The sequence below is a fragment of the Pleurodeles waltl genome, chromosome 5 (genome assembly GCF_031143425.1).
Source record: "Pleurodeles waltl isolate 20211129_DDA chromosome 5, aPleWal1.hap1.20221129, whole genome shotgun sequence".
Taxonomy (NCBI): Eukaryota; Metazoa; Chordata; class Amphibia; order Caudata; family Salamandridae; genus Pleurodeles; species Pleurodeles waltl.
Window position 1 is genome coordinate 134,223,179 of NC_090444.1, and position 15,267 is coordinate 134,238,445.

The 15,267-nt window shown below is 37.9% G+C and overlaps 1 protein-coding gene across 1 annotated transcript in view; it reads left to right on the top strand.

Annotated features, from left to right (window-relative positions):
- CAPN14 (calpain 14) overlaps positions 1–14,837 on the top strand; it is a 32,545-nt gene extending 17,708 nt beyond the window's left edge. Inside the window, exons 12-22 of the mRNA XM_069233808.1 lie at positions 606–811; positions 1,582–1,612; positions 1,848–1,910; positions 3,005–3,062; positions 4,216–4,280; positions 4,719–4,787; positions 5,448–5,526; positions 6,198–6,314; positions 10,058–10,113; positions 11,286–11,675; positions 13,514–14,837. Of these exons, the coding sequence (XP_069089909.1) occupies positions 606–811; positions 1,582–1,612; positions 1,848–1,910; positions 3,005–3,062; positions 4,216–4,280; positions 4,719–4,787; positions 5,448–5,526; positions 6,198–6,314; positions 10,058–10,113; positions 11,286–11,312 (771 nt within the window). The 3' untranslated portion in view covers positions 11,313–11,675; positions 13,514–14,837. The remainder of the gene's footprint in view (positions 1–605; positions 812–1,581; positions 1,613–1,847; positions 1,911–3,004; positions 3,063–4,215; positions 4,281–4,718; positions 4,788–5,447; positions 5,527–6,197; positions 6,315–10,057; positions 10,114–11,285; positions 11,676–13,513) is intronic.
- The last annotated feature ends 430 nt before the right edge of the window (positions 14,838–15,267 follow it).

The following is a 15,267-nucleotide window of genomic DNA, read 5'->3' on the forward strand; positions in this document are numbered from 1 at the left end:
ATTCACAAATAGGATGCTCCTTGGGCTCTGCTTGGAAATGCACAGCGAAGCCTGAGCTCGTCCTCAGCTTTACCTCTATCCTATCTATTCGCAGTAATTAGTTTAAGTCGAGGGGTGAGGTGCAGAAATCATAGGCCGCTGTAAAGTGAGGGATGCGGCTGGTCACGCAATGAATTAGTACGCGTGGGCTACCGGGAGGTCAGCTCCAGGACTACCGGTCTTACTGAACACCAATAGTAATTACAACTAAAGGATATCGATGTGGCTGTGATAAAGAACACATCTTAATATTGACTGGTACTGGATAATCTATAGCAACATTAGAGTACCTGGTATTCATTGAAGCTACAAAGGAAAGGAGCAATTGCAGTAGAGAATGATATTTTACTTACAAACAACCTTTCCTCATGTGGAAAAAAAGTGTACATATGTATTCTTTCAGTTGACATTCACAACGTAAGACAAGGTGCAAATGTCTGTAAGTCTGTTTCTAAAGTTCAATCTTGTTAATATGTATCAGGCTGGGAAGTTTCTGGCCTGCGTTAAATGTTAATTTTTTGTATCTCTTTTTTTCGCTTCCTCTCTCCCCCACCACTTGGATCCAGTATCAAAATGAGAAAAGAAGGCTCCCCAAGAAGTTCTTTGACACACAGTCTCCAGTCAACATGAAGTGCGTCTTCATAAATGAGCGTGAAGTGACCCAGGATTTCCGCCTGGCGCCTGGGGACTACGTCATTGTCCCTTCGACTGCCGACCCTGAACAGGAGTGCGAGTTCATCCTGCGCGTCTTCTCCCGGAAGCACACGCTCTAGTAAGGCCCTGTTTCCTCCTTCCTTGACAATTCACTCTTTTGGAATACATTCACGATTCACATTTACTGTATCCCATCCCCTGTAGGTCTTCACTCCAAAATGTATGCATTGCTCAAAACCCACAGAATAGCTCCTGCTTGTTGTGGTTTCTTGCACACTTCACACCTCTTCATTATAGAAGAATCCTCATTCAGGGCTGACTAGTCTGGCAAATAAAGAATCCCTCTTTTGCACAGAGGTGTTTCACATCCAAACGAGGGAAAGCCAAATTTCACAGGAACATGCCACTTTCCAGAACATGGGCAGGAGGTTGTAGAATAAGATGTACCAGATGATGATGATGATGATAAAGATGATGATGATTATTATTATTCATGAATCTATTGTCCAGTGAACAACTCCCTAAATAACAAATGGTGTTTTGCTGGGGTTCACAAAGGGATATGTAGGTGGCTTGTTTAGAACGGGAGGGAGCCTTTATTCCAACCATTACTAAATTAGGCAGTAAGACATATTTGTTATGGTGGAAACAAAAGTACTATCTGTGATGTAAAAAAACTCTTAAGAACGTAGCACATCTCGTGCAATGAAGAACAAAGTTGCGCAGTGTCCTCTCGCATTTCTTTCTCTATAACATTTCAGTTTAAAAAGAGAAATTATATATAGTTAAAATGATGAAATGAATGAACAGATATGTGATTGAAACAGGTGTTACAAATTATAAAGTTGTTTCTATGAAGACATCTAACGTTTTCCTTGTTCTTTTCAGTGCACATGGAGACCAGGTTCTATGTCAAAAGGTAAGCTTTACCTCAATCCACATAAATTGAATGTATGTCCAAACAAGTTGTGAATATTAATGAGAAGGACCAGATGCTATAGAATTAGGTTGATTTTTTAGCAAATTCTTTAGTCAGGTCTGTTTTGTCAATTGTGCTCTGTTACCATGACACACTGGAAAAGATCACAGTGCATTTAAAATTCACTTCATTGTACCTACGACGAACTAAAGTTAATATTTTCTTTCCCATAAAGGAAATTTCTGACAAACAGGATGAGAAGATCTGGGAAAATTTCTTTGTAGATTTCTTCCAGAATGTAAGTGACTACAATGTGATCCTCCTTCTTAGTGCTTCCTATTGCCAGTGTACCTGTTTTGTGTGACCAGATGTTTTTCTGACTATGTTACACCGTTAATAGAATGATACAATGCTGAATAGCTTTCACATACCTTAAAATTTTACTTCAACGCTTTTCCTTGAGTAACACCAACCCGCAATGCTGCTGAATTTTAATCCTCATACTATTGGAGCCTGGGCTGGAGCAGTGAGATTTGCATGCATATTGTCTGCGTAACATTGTTTATGGGCCTATTATTAGTTTTCTAGCTTCGGGAAAGGGGTGAGACCATTTATTGTTCAATTATGTGAAAAGGGGAAAGGAAAAAGGGTCCTCATTTTGGTTAAGCCATTACCACATTTTACAACATTTCTGTGCCATACTTTAATTTTACACCTTGTTGGTATTTTTCAACCATTAATGTTTAAACAAAATATTCTAAATATCTACGAATCCCTACTGTTTCTGACTTTGCGGAAAGTTTTACGATCAATACATTTCAGCAGTGAATGACATTGCTTGCAATTCCAAGTGTATCTTTAGTGAGGGTTTGGCATTTTAAAATGCTTTTATTTTTAAGTGCTTTTATGATAAGTTATAGTTGTAAAGGATTGTGTGATTTATAGACACTTTTTGTGCAACAGTGTAACATACCTGCTATAGCATCTGAAGATAGAAACAACACATACTGTGCACAGCTTTCACATTTGTTGTGGCAGTCCAAGTGCCACGTGTGGCCATAAAGCAAGAAATTAAATATTTCCAAAAATTTAGGTACATTATAATTATTTCTTGAATTAAAAATGCATAAAAGATCCATTATTCTGCATTTTATTATGAGCGCACAACAACAGCACTGTGAGAATGATACGAAAAAAAAGAACACGTATAAAAATAAGAATTGTCTCACATATAAACAACTCGAAACAGTTGTTATTTTCTACAATTTTACTAAAGCTAAAAGAATGTCTAAGGGTTTTTTAGGATGGCACTATCAATAAGTTGCGAATACAAACTTGAATGTTACATTACACATTTTTAAAGTCTTGTATTTTTCTTTCCTTTTTATTTAGCATCCAGAAATCAATGTTGGACAGCTACAGACACTCCTGAACAAAAATAACTGGTCAAGTGAGTATCCTGAGAGCATAATTTATGTAGTGTTTTATGCACCATTATAAGTCAGTAATTAATCTCATGCAAGGATATCTGTGCTTTCTAGGTAGGACAGCACAATAAAAATACAGACACTCCCTTATTATGAAGCAGCTGAAAATCAGAAATGTTTATACTCAAGTAGTTTTTTAAACTTACCTTATACTCCAGCTACCGTTATTGCACAAAGACCATAATCTGATACTTGTATAAACAAAAGGTAACAGTCGATTTCCTCTAGAAAGATCTAATATTGAATACATTAAAAGGTATACTTAAAATGCAACATAAAGAACTACATTTGAGGTTTCCAAGTCTCACATTGTGGTAATTTGCGTCTGGGAATTATAGGCAGAATTATTATTTATTTTATGAATAGTGCGTGCTCATACACAGATTGTTTGGTGAATGTAGTGTTGGTGCCAGAAATAAAATAATTTGGGACCATCCACTGCGAATCGAGCAAGCAGATGACTGTTCGTACACAAATGGCCCCAAATCTGCCAGGCTGTCGGTGTAGGTTTTTGATGGCTGACCCTGTGGACGTACCACCTTCGAAACGCAGATAGTCTGCCCAACTGGGTGGACTGAGGGTTTGACAGACAGGCTAGTCCTCAGCATTTGTGGTAGAGCACCTTGTTTGGCGAACTCTAAATTGGGAATTATGATTTCGTTTATCATTTCAGTATAGACAACTTTACTTGGTTATTCACATTCCAATAATCAATGTAAGGTTTGAACTTTGAGGTTGTATTTATATCTAATAAAATGTATTTAATAAAAAAATAATTAATAAAAGGAGTCAGTGTACACTGAGTGAGTCACAAGAAGCATGATACATATTTTCAGCAAATAGAATACATCTTACAAATTATTATGATAGTGACACATCAACCAGGTTCACTAGGTTTTTCATCTTTATGCTGGATAGTTTGTCTTGTTTCGAATTACTTGTTCACTGTGCTCTGAACTGAAAGTATCATTTTTATTATAGACTGTTAGAGAAAAGATGCACACACACATTCCAACAGGGTAGTATTATTATTTAATATTAAGTTTAGAAAGACAAATCGTTAGATTCAAGGAGAAATATGGAACCATAACATTCAATATTCTTTTTTTCCCCCAGATTCAAGACAGACACCAGTGAAATTTAGCTTGGATGGTTGCAAAGTAATCATGGCACAACTGGATGTATCCTTTCATTTTATGTAGAATACATTTCTGAAATGCTTTGAATAATTATGTTACAAAAATATCGAGGCCTGAGTATCATCTCACACACATTTTATGTGCTAAATATTGTTTACAAAATTATCACCCCATTGAAGTTAATAAATAAAAAATGTATATTTATTGGACCAATATTTTTGCAAAATATATTTAATCCATGATATTTATTTTAGATAATATTTTTGTCATCAACATTCTGACAAATTAACCATTTGAATATTCATATATTTAAAGGACTTTCAGCAATAAACACCACATAAATCACATTTATTTAGAAAAATCTACTTCCAGGCCAAGAAGCAAAATTCACTCTCACTTTATATTTGACAAATTATGTGCATAAAGAATTCAACTGTATCAGATTTGTTGTTGCTGTGTCTTTCTTAACCAATTTCTTAGCTTGATACATCTGGCACCTTAAGTTTGCAAGAATTCCGGAGTCTGTGGAAGCGAACGATTACCTATCAGGTATGTAGGTTTAACTTTACGGATAGCGGATTAAGGATGGAGATTCTAGTGCGCCTATTTAAACCACAGTGACATTAACAAAACAACAGCCATTAATATGAGCAGTAGTGTTGGATTGAAAATAATGGTGGTGAGGAGAAGCCCGCCAGCTCAAGAAGAAAAAAGTGAATTTTTCTCAAACATTCAAAGACAAATGGCATAGTCACTAGTACAATGACCACCAATCACATATCCTTTTACAATGCATCATGATATCTTCAAGTTCAAGTATAGCTTGCTATGTTTACAATGCATCATGATATTCAAGTTCAAGTATAGCTTGCTATGTTTTGAAAAACTGTTTTTGTCACGAATAACACTTAGACTGTGATGCTAACCATGCGAATTATTTTAGATATAATCTGCCCATTCTGACTCTTGCATATTGGTAATGAGAATAACCACTGGCTTAGTCCCCATTCTGACATTCACAACATAGAGTGGGGAGGAAACACTGTTGGGGCAAAAACTGCTACATGTGTTCATGGGATTTTTCCTATGTGCTGTTACTGGGTGCAAAAAACACAACTCTTAGACTGAGGCTGAAAATTTTATCTTTTTTCAATCCATAAATAGTACTGTATGTGAAGTACTAACCTTCACATTTCTTTCTAATTACAGGAGATGTTTCAGAAAAGAGATACCAACAAATCTGGATACATTAACTTGAACGACCTGCAGGCTATTGCAGAGACAAAAGGTAGTTACCAGAGATATATTCCTGATTTGTAATAGTGAGTAAAACACAAATGTTGCAAATGTATTCTAATGGGAATATAAATAATCTAAAAAACATGGCTGCTTGTTAGATCGTGTCTCCGTTGAACTATGAATAGTTGAATCCAAATCCGGGCACCGATCAGCAATGTGCAAATGTGATGCAGTATAGAACTATTAAATGGAAGAGAGAATGAGGATAAAGTTCAAAATGGTGCAAATGCTGGGTAGTGAATCCTCTTATTTGTTTGAGCTTGTTTACTGTTCAGAAAATCATGTTGGAGGGAAAACATGTAACTCATTCTAGCATTCTCAGAATCATGAAAAATGTTGTACTTGAAAGGCTGTTATATAGATTGTCTCTTCTGTCTTTCAGCTGTATTTTTCAAGGGGGGGGCAGACATCAGCAAACAGAGCTGTTAGGCGTATGCTCACATTGTGGTACTCCTGACTCAGCCTTTCATTCTTTCAAGGTTGCTAAAATCAGTACTGTTAAGTTAGGTGGTAATGACAGATGTGTTAAAGCAATAAGACAAGCTCCTTTTTTGTGCTGTAACTGTATAAATAGATATTGTTATTCCTCTTCTTCTTATTATTATTACTACATTTCCTAATTCAATACAAATAAATTCACCTTTTCTATTTTGTCACAAGGAATTAAACTTAGCAATCGATTCTCTAATTTGATGGCTACAAGATATGGCGATTCATCTTTAAAACTGACCTTTGAGAATTTTGTCTGTTTCATGCTGCGGCTGGAGATCAATGGAGGTAAGGAAAAACTTTTAGCTGTGCAAAATATACAACTATCAAAATAAAGACTAGGCATTGGCGACTAGTAGTACATGTGTAACAACATGCTTTTATTTAACACCCTTAACATACACACCTGCATGTTTGTTATTTATATATGAAAACAAATTCCTGCACCACTGGCACATCTCACTGATGGGATCTTCAATGGTATATGAACTAAGATATTTGAGCAGGTTCTTCAAAAATATTTTCTTGAATTATAATCAGAAAACAATGACAGGTGCCTGTTTTGCAAATTGTGTTTGGGATGAACAATACCAATTTTTAATTTGAAATTAAGTTGTGTGTCACAATATTGCCTTTGATATATGGAAAAAAATAGTAGCTGGTTTTCATGAAACTGGCTCAACATTTCCACAAGATTGTGGCTAAGGATTGTTTTCATTCACGATTCACATTAGAGCTCCAAATATTACAGTCACTCATCTACCAAAGGTGCCAGGATTGCTGGTGATTATAGTAACACACTTCACTTCCACCAGAGTTAATCTTGGATTAGAACATCAATAATCACTACTTCATTCTACATAGATAGTTAGGTTTGTTAAAGCACTAACTCTAAGATCTCAAGCACATTTCAGGGATAAATTGACCTCTGTCCCTTATGCTTAGTGTAGCATTCTTCCTCTACAAGTAGACTAAACTTTCTACTTTACTTTGTTGTAGTATTAGGGTCCCTACTTTAGGTCCATCTCATGGTAACTTTTTAAGAGTGTCACCATGAAAGGGGTTCATTGGAAGTAGGGATTTAACCTCATATTGTTGCATGTTGAGAAAATTGGTAAGGGGACTCACACTCCTGATCCTTCCACTCTCAATATTGGGCCCAATACACAAATATTGGTGTATGAATAGATGAGACTTAACTTTTGCAGTACTCCAGGCTTACTAAAGAATTTCAACAGTAAGCCAGGAGTTTTCCTGACTTACTCTTCAAATTCATGAGTACTACACAACGAAGTCACAGTAAAATTGATTTTCATCTGGTACGTTTTCTTCTGTGATCTCCTCATTCTCATTCCTTTTTTGAAACTTACCACTTCCAAAAAACGGGTCCATATAGGTAATTGATAATGATGGAGGTGCAGTACTGTTTGTCCTTGTTAGGAATAGCTAGTTAACCTTGGACAATGGTCACTTCTTTTCTTTCATTAGTATGAAATGTCTGCCTTCTGTTAGTGATTGAAGTTTGAAGCCCAGATATTGCTTTGCTTTAATGGCTTACATCTCTGGGAGGTCTCATTATCTTAAACCAGCCCTTAAACCTGCACTCTGCTTATTTGTTCCTTGCTGTTGACACTCTTTTATGTACAGTCTATCATCTATTCTGTAATTACCTTTTATTTAAGGAACTCTTTACATTTCCGCATTCTGTTTTCTACCCTTTAAGTTACTATGTCTAATAGAATCTATTGTCCAGCCCATTTACAACCATGCCATTTTTTTCTGTTTAATCCTGTGCATATTTCCAAAAGGATAATTTATTTTTTACTCTACTTTATTCCCTGTAGCCTTTCAGAAGTGGATTTGGTTTTTATGCTTAGCGGTGTATATAGGTTTTTCATGTCACAGGGAGCTGTTAGTAGAATGCATCATAATTCTGGACCTATTGTCGTCCCGAATGCTGAAAATTTGCAACTTGTACATACCACATTGGCAACCCTCATTCTAGTGCTTAATCTGTACAAGAATAAGTGTCAGACCATACGGTTTGCACAGAGGCCTGTGGCTGGTGATATTAAATGTTGGTGGGCCAAACACCAATGCTGCTTAGTTTTAATTCCACCTTATTCATCTTTAACCACCAACAGATAGTCCCTTTAAATCGCTCTTGCAGGTCCTGCTTTCTCCATTTGCCACATTTTTTCCATCTTTCACTTCCTCATGCTTTCTCCTTTGTGTGTTTTCTCTCTCTTGCTCCGGGTCAAAGTCTGATGAGGAAAAATTAGTTACTGTCCCAAAAACTGATTGCTGGTAGACCCCATCTGCCACCACCTGCTCAAATTAAATGCTGCCACATCCCATAAGTATTATACAAAGAGTTAATGTGCCCAAACTATAGCTACCGCAGATAACAAGCGCTGTCTCCCAATGCCCATTGCACCCCCCCTATAAAAAGAAAGTAACTTACCAGTAGATTTAATGTTCTTTTTCTAGGGGGGAGGTGCATGCGATCATCTTCACAGAGGCACAACCGGGGTTTATATGCCTCAATCCCACGAATTCCTGCCCGGCATCCTCTGTTCTCTGCCAGAGTAGAATGGGTGGGCGCTGAAGTCCAACACAGTCTGGAGCGACAGGCCTGGAGGAGGCATTCCTCCCTTGTAATAAGGCAAGTAACCTTTTTTCAGACTCATCAACAGCAGATTTCAAAGAATGTAGTTTTCCATTTTGATTTACAGAACACATTCTCTGGAATCTGATTGGCAGTTGAGCCACAAGCACTCCATTGGGTGGTATGGAAATGCTTGCATTCATAATATTATTTCTGTTCTATAAGAACTTCAGAAAGTTAAGTCACCATTTGAAAGAACACTGCCAAACTCTATCATGTGGACATCTGGCCTGAGCATTTCATGGCAGTATGTCACGTTTTAGAGGTTGACAATATATTGCGTGCAGTACATCCGCTACTGCTACACTCTCAATGTAAGTATCTTCTATTCTTAATTGCACATCTACTTAGTTCACTGATGCAGTGGAGTGGATGCAATATTTGTTGTTGTGCAATAAATATTGCATGCAGTACAGTTACCGCCAATCCTTTTTGCATTTCAGTTTGTTTTAAGATGAACTAGAGCAGCGGTTTTTACCCTATGTCCCGGGGACCTCTGGGGGTCCGCGAACAGTACTAAGGGAGTCTGCTACAGCTTAGAAAGTTAAATAATTGTAACTGAATAATAAGGTGTAGATAAATAAAAATGCAAAATAGAAAATTGAAACATTTGAAACATTCTGTAAATGGGAAGAAATTTGAAATTGGAAGGGAAAAAAATTACATTGGTATCCCCAGAGACAGAGGTAGGTAGAGGAAAGCAGGGAGCGTAGCCAAAAGAGGGCGTATGAGGTTAGGGGGAGAGGGTATTGAGGGTGCCTCCATTGCCTTGCCTCTTCTTGCAATTAGCATGCTGTGACGGCTTTAAACAAATCTTGAGAGAATCCGCTAATCTTCCAAATTGCATACTTGCACTCCAATGGTGCAGCTCCCTCCAACCACCCTCCTCATCTCTGAATTCAAACAATAATTGGAAAAATGTGTTTAAAAAATCACACACTATGCTGATGCAAATTAGAATTTTTGGCCTCCCATTTACTTCAAATCTCCATGTTCTGATGTCTTGCAAGCTTAGCTGCTACTTTTACTAACCCTTCTGCCTCAATTGTATATTTCTGCATCCTCTACCCCCCACACTGCTGATGCCAGTGTTTCTTCTAGGAGCATCAACCACCTGCTCATTTCCCCCCAGAACAAAAGAAGGGGCCTTGTCACTGTCACACAGGGTGATGGGTTGGTTTCTGGGTCTAGAGTGGTGGAAATTCCTTCATTTCTAAAATGTGAACAACAAAAGTGAACAGAAGAAGAACTTTCTGTTTGCGGAGGATATGATTGACACTCATGCACTGTTTGGATTGTTACCTGTCTGCATGGGCTCTGCTTTCTGAACCAACTAACTCTTCATTGTTTTCAATCTTTTCAGAAGTGTTTCACAACTTAAGTAGAGATGGAAAAGGGATTTACCTTCAAGAGGCAGAGGTAAGCTGGATGGTTTATTGCTATATAAATATCTGCTGAGCACTGGGGTCCAGAGGAATATGTAGTGATTTTGGAAAACAGATTTTTAGCCTTGCTTGGGGAGGGTAATTTAGCACAACATGTCCCCTGACATTAACAGAACAGATTCACAGCATCTACTGGTAGCAAATTAAAGGCTGGGCTGGGAAGCAAATCCTTTAGGTTTAAAGTGCTGATTTTGCAAATATTATAATGGTGTTTGGCATCCCAAAGGGTACAGATAATAAGAATGCAAATTTAAAGGCAAAGGGACGATAGAGCCCATTAAGCAGTGTCCCCTGGCCTTACATTTCAACTGTCCTGAGCAGGTCTAGTACAAGCTTTGCCTTGCATCAGCTCTGCCGTACCTGTGCTTCGGTTATCTGAGGCCCCTGAGCAAGTGCCAGTCTTAGGCTATCTATCTATCTATCTATCTATCTATCTATCTATCTATCTATCTATCTATCTATCTATCTATCCATCTATCTATCATCTATGTATCTATCTATCTATCTATCATTTGGTCTAACCCTCTGCACACCTTTGCCTTCTTTCATCCCACTCTCTCTCAATTCGGTATCCACCGCTCTCCACTTTTTAATTTCTCCCTCTTTTGACTTTATTTTTCTTCCTTTCCTGTCACTTCATTTTGCTTTGTTCTTCCCTCCCTATCTTGCTCTTTTCCTCGCACTGTCCCTTGTTTTATTCCTACCTTCCTACCTTCCTTCTATTCTTCCTTCTTCCCTGCCTCTCTGTTCCTTCCTTCTTCTTTTCTTTTTGTCTTGCCTCTTCTCCTTTCTTCCCTGCCTCTCCGCCTCCCATAAGTCTTCCCCTCCCCTTTTCCTTTTTACCCTTATCATTGTACCACTCTTCCCATCCCTTGCATCTTCCTTACCTTCTTATTTTTATCTATTTCTTCCTGCCCTGTGCATAGGGCTCGCTCATTCATTCTAATGGACATGGTCCATGGTGACACCATTTCAGGGGAGGCCACACAGTACTGCGCATGCCTAAATTACTTGTATTTGTTGCACTTGCTATTACCCTTTGCTTTTCCCAAGCATCCGCCAGTGAATTGCACACAATATTTGTATCTTTTGCCAGCTTCTTCTTCCATGTGTCCCAACCAACCAGTTTGATCTCCTTTTTTGCAGTGGATGATGCTCACACTCTACTCATAAAGGATGACTGCGGACGACTCTTGCAGAATTTGGCTGACCTCTGGCAGTTTTGGGATATTTACCTCACACAGGATATTGTACGGTGATTTGACACAAGGCATTGACCAAGCACTGCCAGGAAGGTCCTAAAAGACTGGACTTGCCTTTTTACAGCAGTTCTACCCCATCGACTGGAGAAGAAAGGAGCTTTATTTATTTGTCGCGTATTTTGTACCTTATATTGCATGTCCTAAGGCATTTCATGAGCATAAATGTTGCACAACAACTTCTACAAATGAAGCTCACAATCTGGAGAATTAAAGAATTTGGAGACTGAATTTTCAAGTGGATTCACTTCCTAAATCGCTGCAACCAATGACACAGGTAACAGTCGCTACGAGCAGTCACAGTGCATACTTTTCTTGTCGCAAAATGCCAAGAATCTGCTTAGTTTTTATTGCCCGATTGACTAATGAACCTCAGTTATAAAGTTGTCAATGTAACATGTGTCCTTTAGCCGTCACTCTATCGATTCTTCTGGCCGGCCCTACTTTGACCATTGTTTACCTCGCAACTATTTACCACCAGATAACAATTAGTCATCTAAAACATTCTTTTGCATCAAATGCTTCCTGATATATTTCAACTTATTCTCCTTTCAGCATTTTCCCAGTTGTCCATCACTGGCTATGTTCATTGACCCATATGGCCTTATGCATAGTACTTATTGGCCACATCTAAAAAAAATGTCTTTAGCTAACTAAGAGTGGCATTTAAAAAGTTACTGGTAAGTTCCATTGCCGCTCTTCATTGATGGTGCACTCTTCCAGTCTTGGCTTCACCTTCCAAATTCTAGGAAGTCCATGGAACCAACTGGTTCCATGCAGATAAATCCCATCTCCCATTGCATCAGTTGCATTACAAATTGGGGATGCTGACAAACAGGCTCACCCCATTTATCAAAGCTTTCATTATGATTCATTGTAATACACATCAAAAGTGAATAAAATTACTTAAAAATGAAATGCACCCTCGAACAAGAAGCATTATCCAAACTGGACAATTAACTTTGATGTCCTGTTATTCTGATGTCATCTTTTCATCCATTTCATCTACATTTTAAATCATGTAGATATTATTAAATTCATACAACTGCATACATGGATCTACTGCAAATATCACAGTGTTAGCTGCAGAGAAACAAGAGTGTTTATATTCACCTTCTAGTTGTCCTGCCTCCAAAATTCACTTAACTCAGCTCCTCAAGAGTAGAACTCAACCTAAGTCCTGCTTTTAGAAAAAATAGAACAAATATCCTTTCAAATTTAATACAATCTGATCTGTATTAACTTGTGAGTAATTGTAGTTGCAAACATTGTATCTATATGTAAATCTAAATCTAAATGTACAGTAGTTCCCACAGTTTGCACAGTCTCAGATTACAGTTAGTTTGCTACATCAGCGGTCACTCATGGAAAAAGCCTTCAGTGCCCTGGATTGCAGGGCTGTGATCTTAATTCTAAGGTATTACCATTCACCTCAGAGGAATGTTACTACACAAGCCTGACTGGTGCATTCATGTCCCCATCCTTACCCACATCTGATCCCTCTTGAGTTGTATAACTTTGTGTTGTATTGAGTATTCTCTACCCCATTGGCTATCAGGGATAATGAATAAAGTCGTCACCTTAGTGCTCACAGTGTGCCAGTGATATTAGTAACTAACACTTCCCTAAAATGTTTTAAATTAAAGTGTGTTTTAAGACACAATCTTAAAAATAGTAGATGCCGTTGCTCTGTTCTGTGATGACTTTTGATGACTCCTATATGAGAATGAAGCCACTCCAATGGCACTGGACTTTCTTCGCTAGTCCAGAGCTTCTCAAGAGATGCGTGGAGGGACAATCTTCAGGTCAAGCATTCACATTTAGGAGCCTGATTTCTGCTGTAAGATTCCAATACAGCCTGTGTTATTGGGCAAATCATAGCATATCTTTGTGTATCAAAGGCTCAATTATTGCAAGCACCTTTTAGAAGCTGGGTTCCAAGACTCTAAAATTAATTATGCAGAAACATTTTGAAACGACAATACAATATTAACATTAAGAGGAAATTATATACTTGCCCTAATGTTTTTACTTTAGCTAAATCCAGTTAATAGTAACTTATTGAAGTAACCAAAATAAGTTCACAGAGTTAATTCTGTCATTTCTTTTTCAAAGGGCCTCATTTGCCAATTCTACCCCCAGGAAGGACATCAAAGACCTACTCAGTCTTCTGCAGCTTTTCCTGGACAGCAGATCTGGCCTTGTAGGGAATTCATTAAAGCCCTGGTGGTATCTGAGACAGTCAATTGGAGGAGTCGTGCGGTGAAAGCACAGATGGGAGACAGATAACTGGACACACCACATCAAAGTACCAACTAGAAGCAGTGTTCTCCACTTTTTCGCAGCTCTACCACAAACCAAGACTGTCACAGAAAATTCATTGTGTTTACATTTTCCTATAATTGTTATGGTTAATATAATTTACTTGAAGGAATTTTATTTTGATATGAAAACACTGTGATACTATTGTGTGCACATGATGCTTGCTAAATACTATTTACCTTAAACAGAGTACCACTGATGGTTATAAGTATTCTCTGCCATAAGTGAACAAATCTTGTCTCAACACATCAAAGCGCATGCCCCATAATGTGAATCAATCCCAGTATGAAGGATGGCTACTCCAAGAGTCAGCTTGCACACAGAATCCCAACATTCACTTTTGGTGGTAGAAGAAAAAATAAATAAAACTCAAATGTTTTTTGAAGGAAAAAACTGATTGTACGCTTCACTAGTGGCAATGTTGCATTTAGCCTAGAGAAGTGTTTATGTTAATGAGATTGCACTTCCCTGCAGTGACACAGGTTCCCTTGAAGAAGTTCTACAAATTAGTGACTATCTAGTACAGGTTTGGCCAAGTAAAAATACACATGCACAATATACAGCGGTGTTAGTATTTCCAACCGCTTTCTTGGTATAGCCCACAAAGTTCCCTTTCTCTGACCACACAGACTGTAGGGACAAATGCATAAGGATCCCGCTTAGATAAAATTGATCACAACTAAAATGAAGATTCTTACTGTTGAATTGCTAAATCTCATAAAAAATTCCAGAATTAGACATTGCCCACCTTGAACATTTTGCAGTGTGCACTGTAGGGCTGCTTATGGGAAATGCACACAATGGCTGTGTTGTAGAATTTAGGTTTTGTATAACGCCCTGGAACTAATATATGATGTATTTATGGTTTAGATATTCTGTTGCTGCTGGCTGGTAACTTGCTCAATCTGTGATCTATTTTTGTTGTCGTTACGTGGTTCTGTAACATCAGAACCACCGAGACTGATTATTTGAAATAAGTTATATTATATAGGTAGTAAATGTTATGAAAATAGATATTTATTTTTATTCCATAAAAATGTGATAATTGTTTTAAGCTGCATGTATTATAGCCGCCTTATAGCTTACTGAACCTCAGAATGACACAAGAATGTCCCAGTTTTGTATTGTATTGTAATAAAATATATTTTCTACATCTGTTGACTCGTACACTTCACTTCTGTCCATCCACGGGAGTTAATGTCTTTGGAAGAACAAGAATTGTGTATGAATCCTATTCGATAGTGACTTGCTACGGTGTGGCACTCTAACCACTAGAGTGCATTTATTAGGTTAGTATGACAGTAATATGATTATTGACACTGTCATTGTGAAGGTTTTGGCTGTGGCTGGTGGGTCTTTCTAGCACTTTTTTCATAATATCTGACATATGTTAGGGAAATGATAAACCAATGGAGAACCATGTAGGCTCAGGGACACTTGAAAGTAGTTCCTCGTGCCCTCACTGTTTGTGTAACTGATGTGGTTGTATATGTAGGAGGATAATGTTTGTGCAGGATTCATAGCGTGGGTAGAAATATGTCCGCATA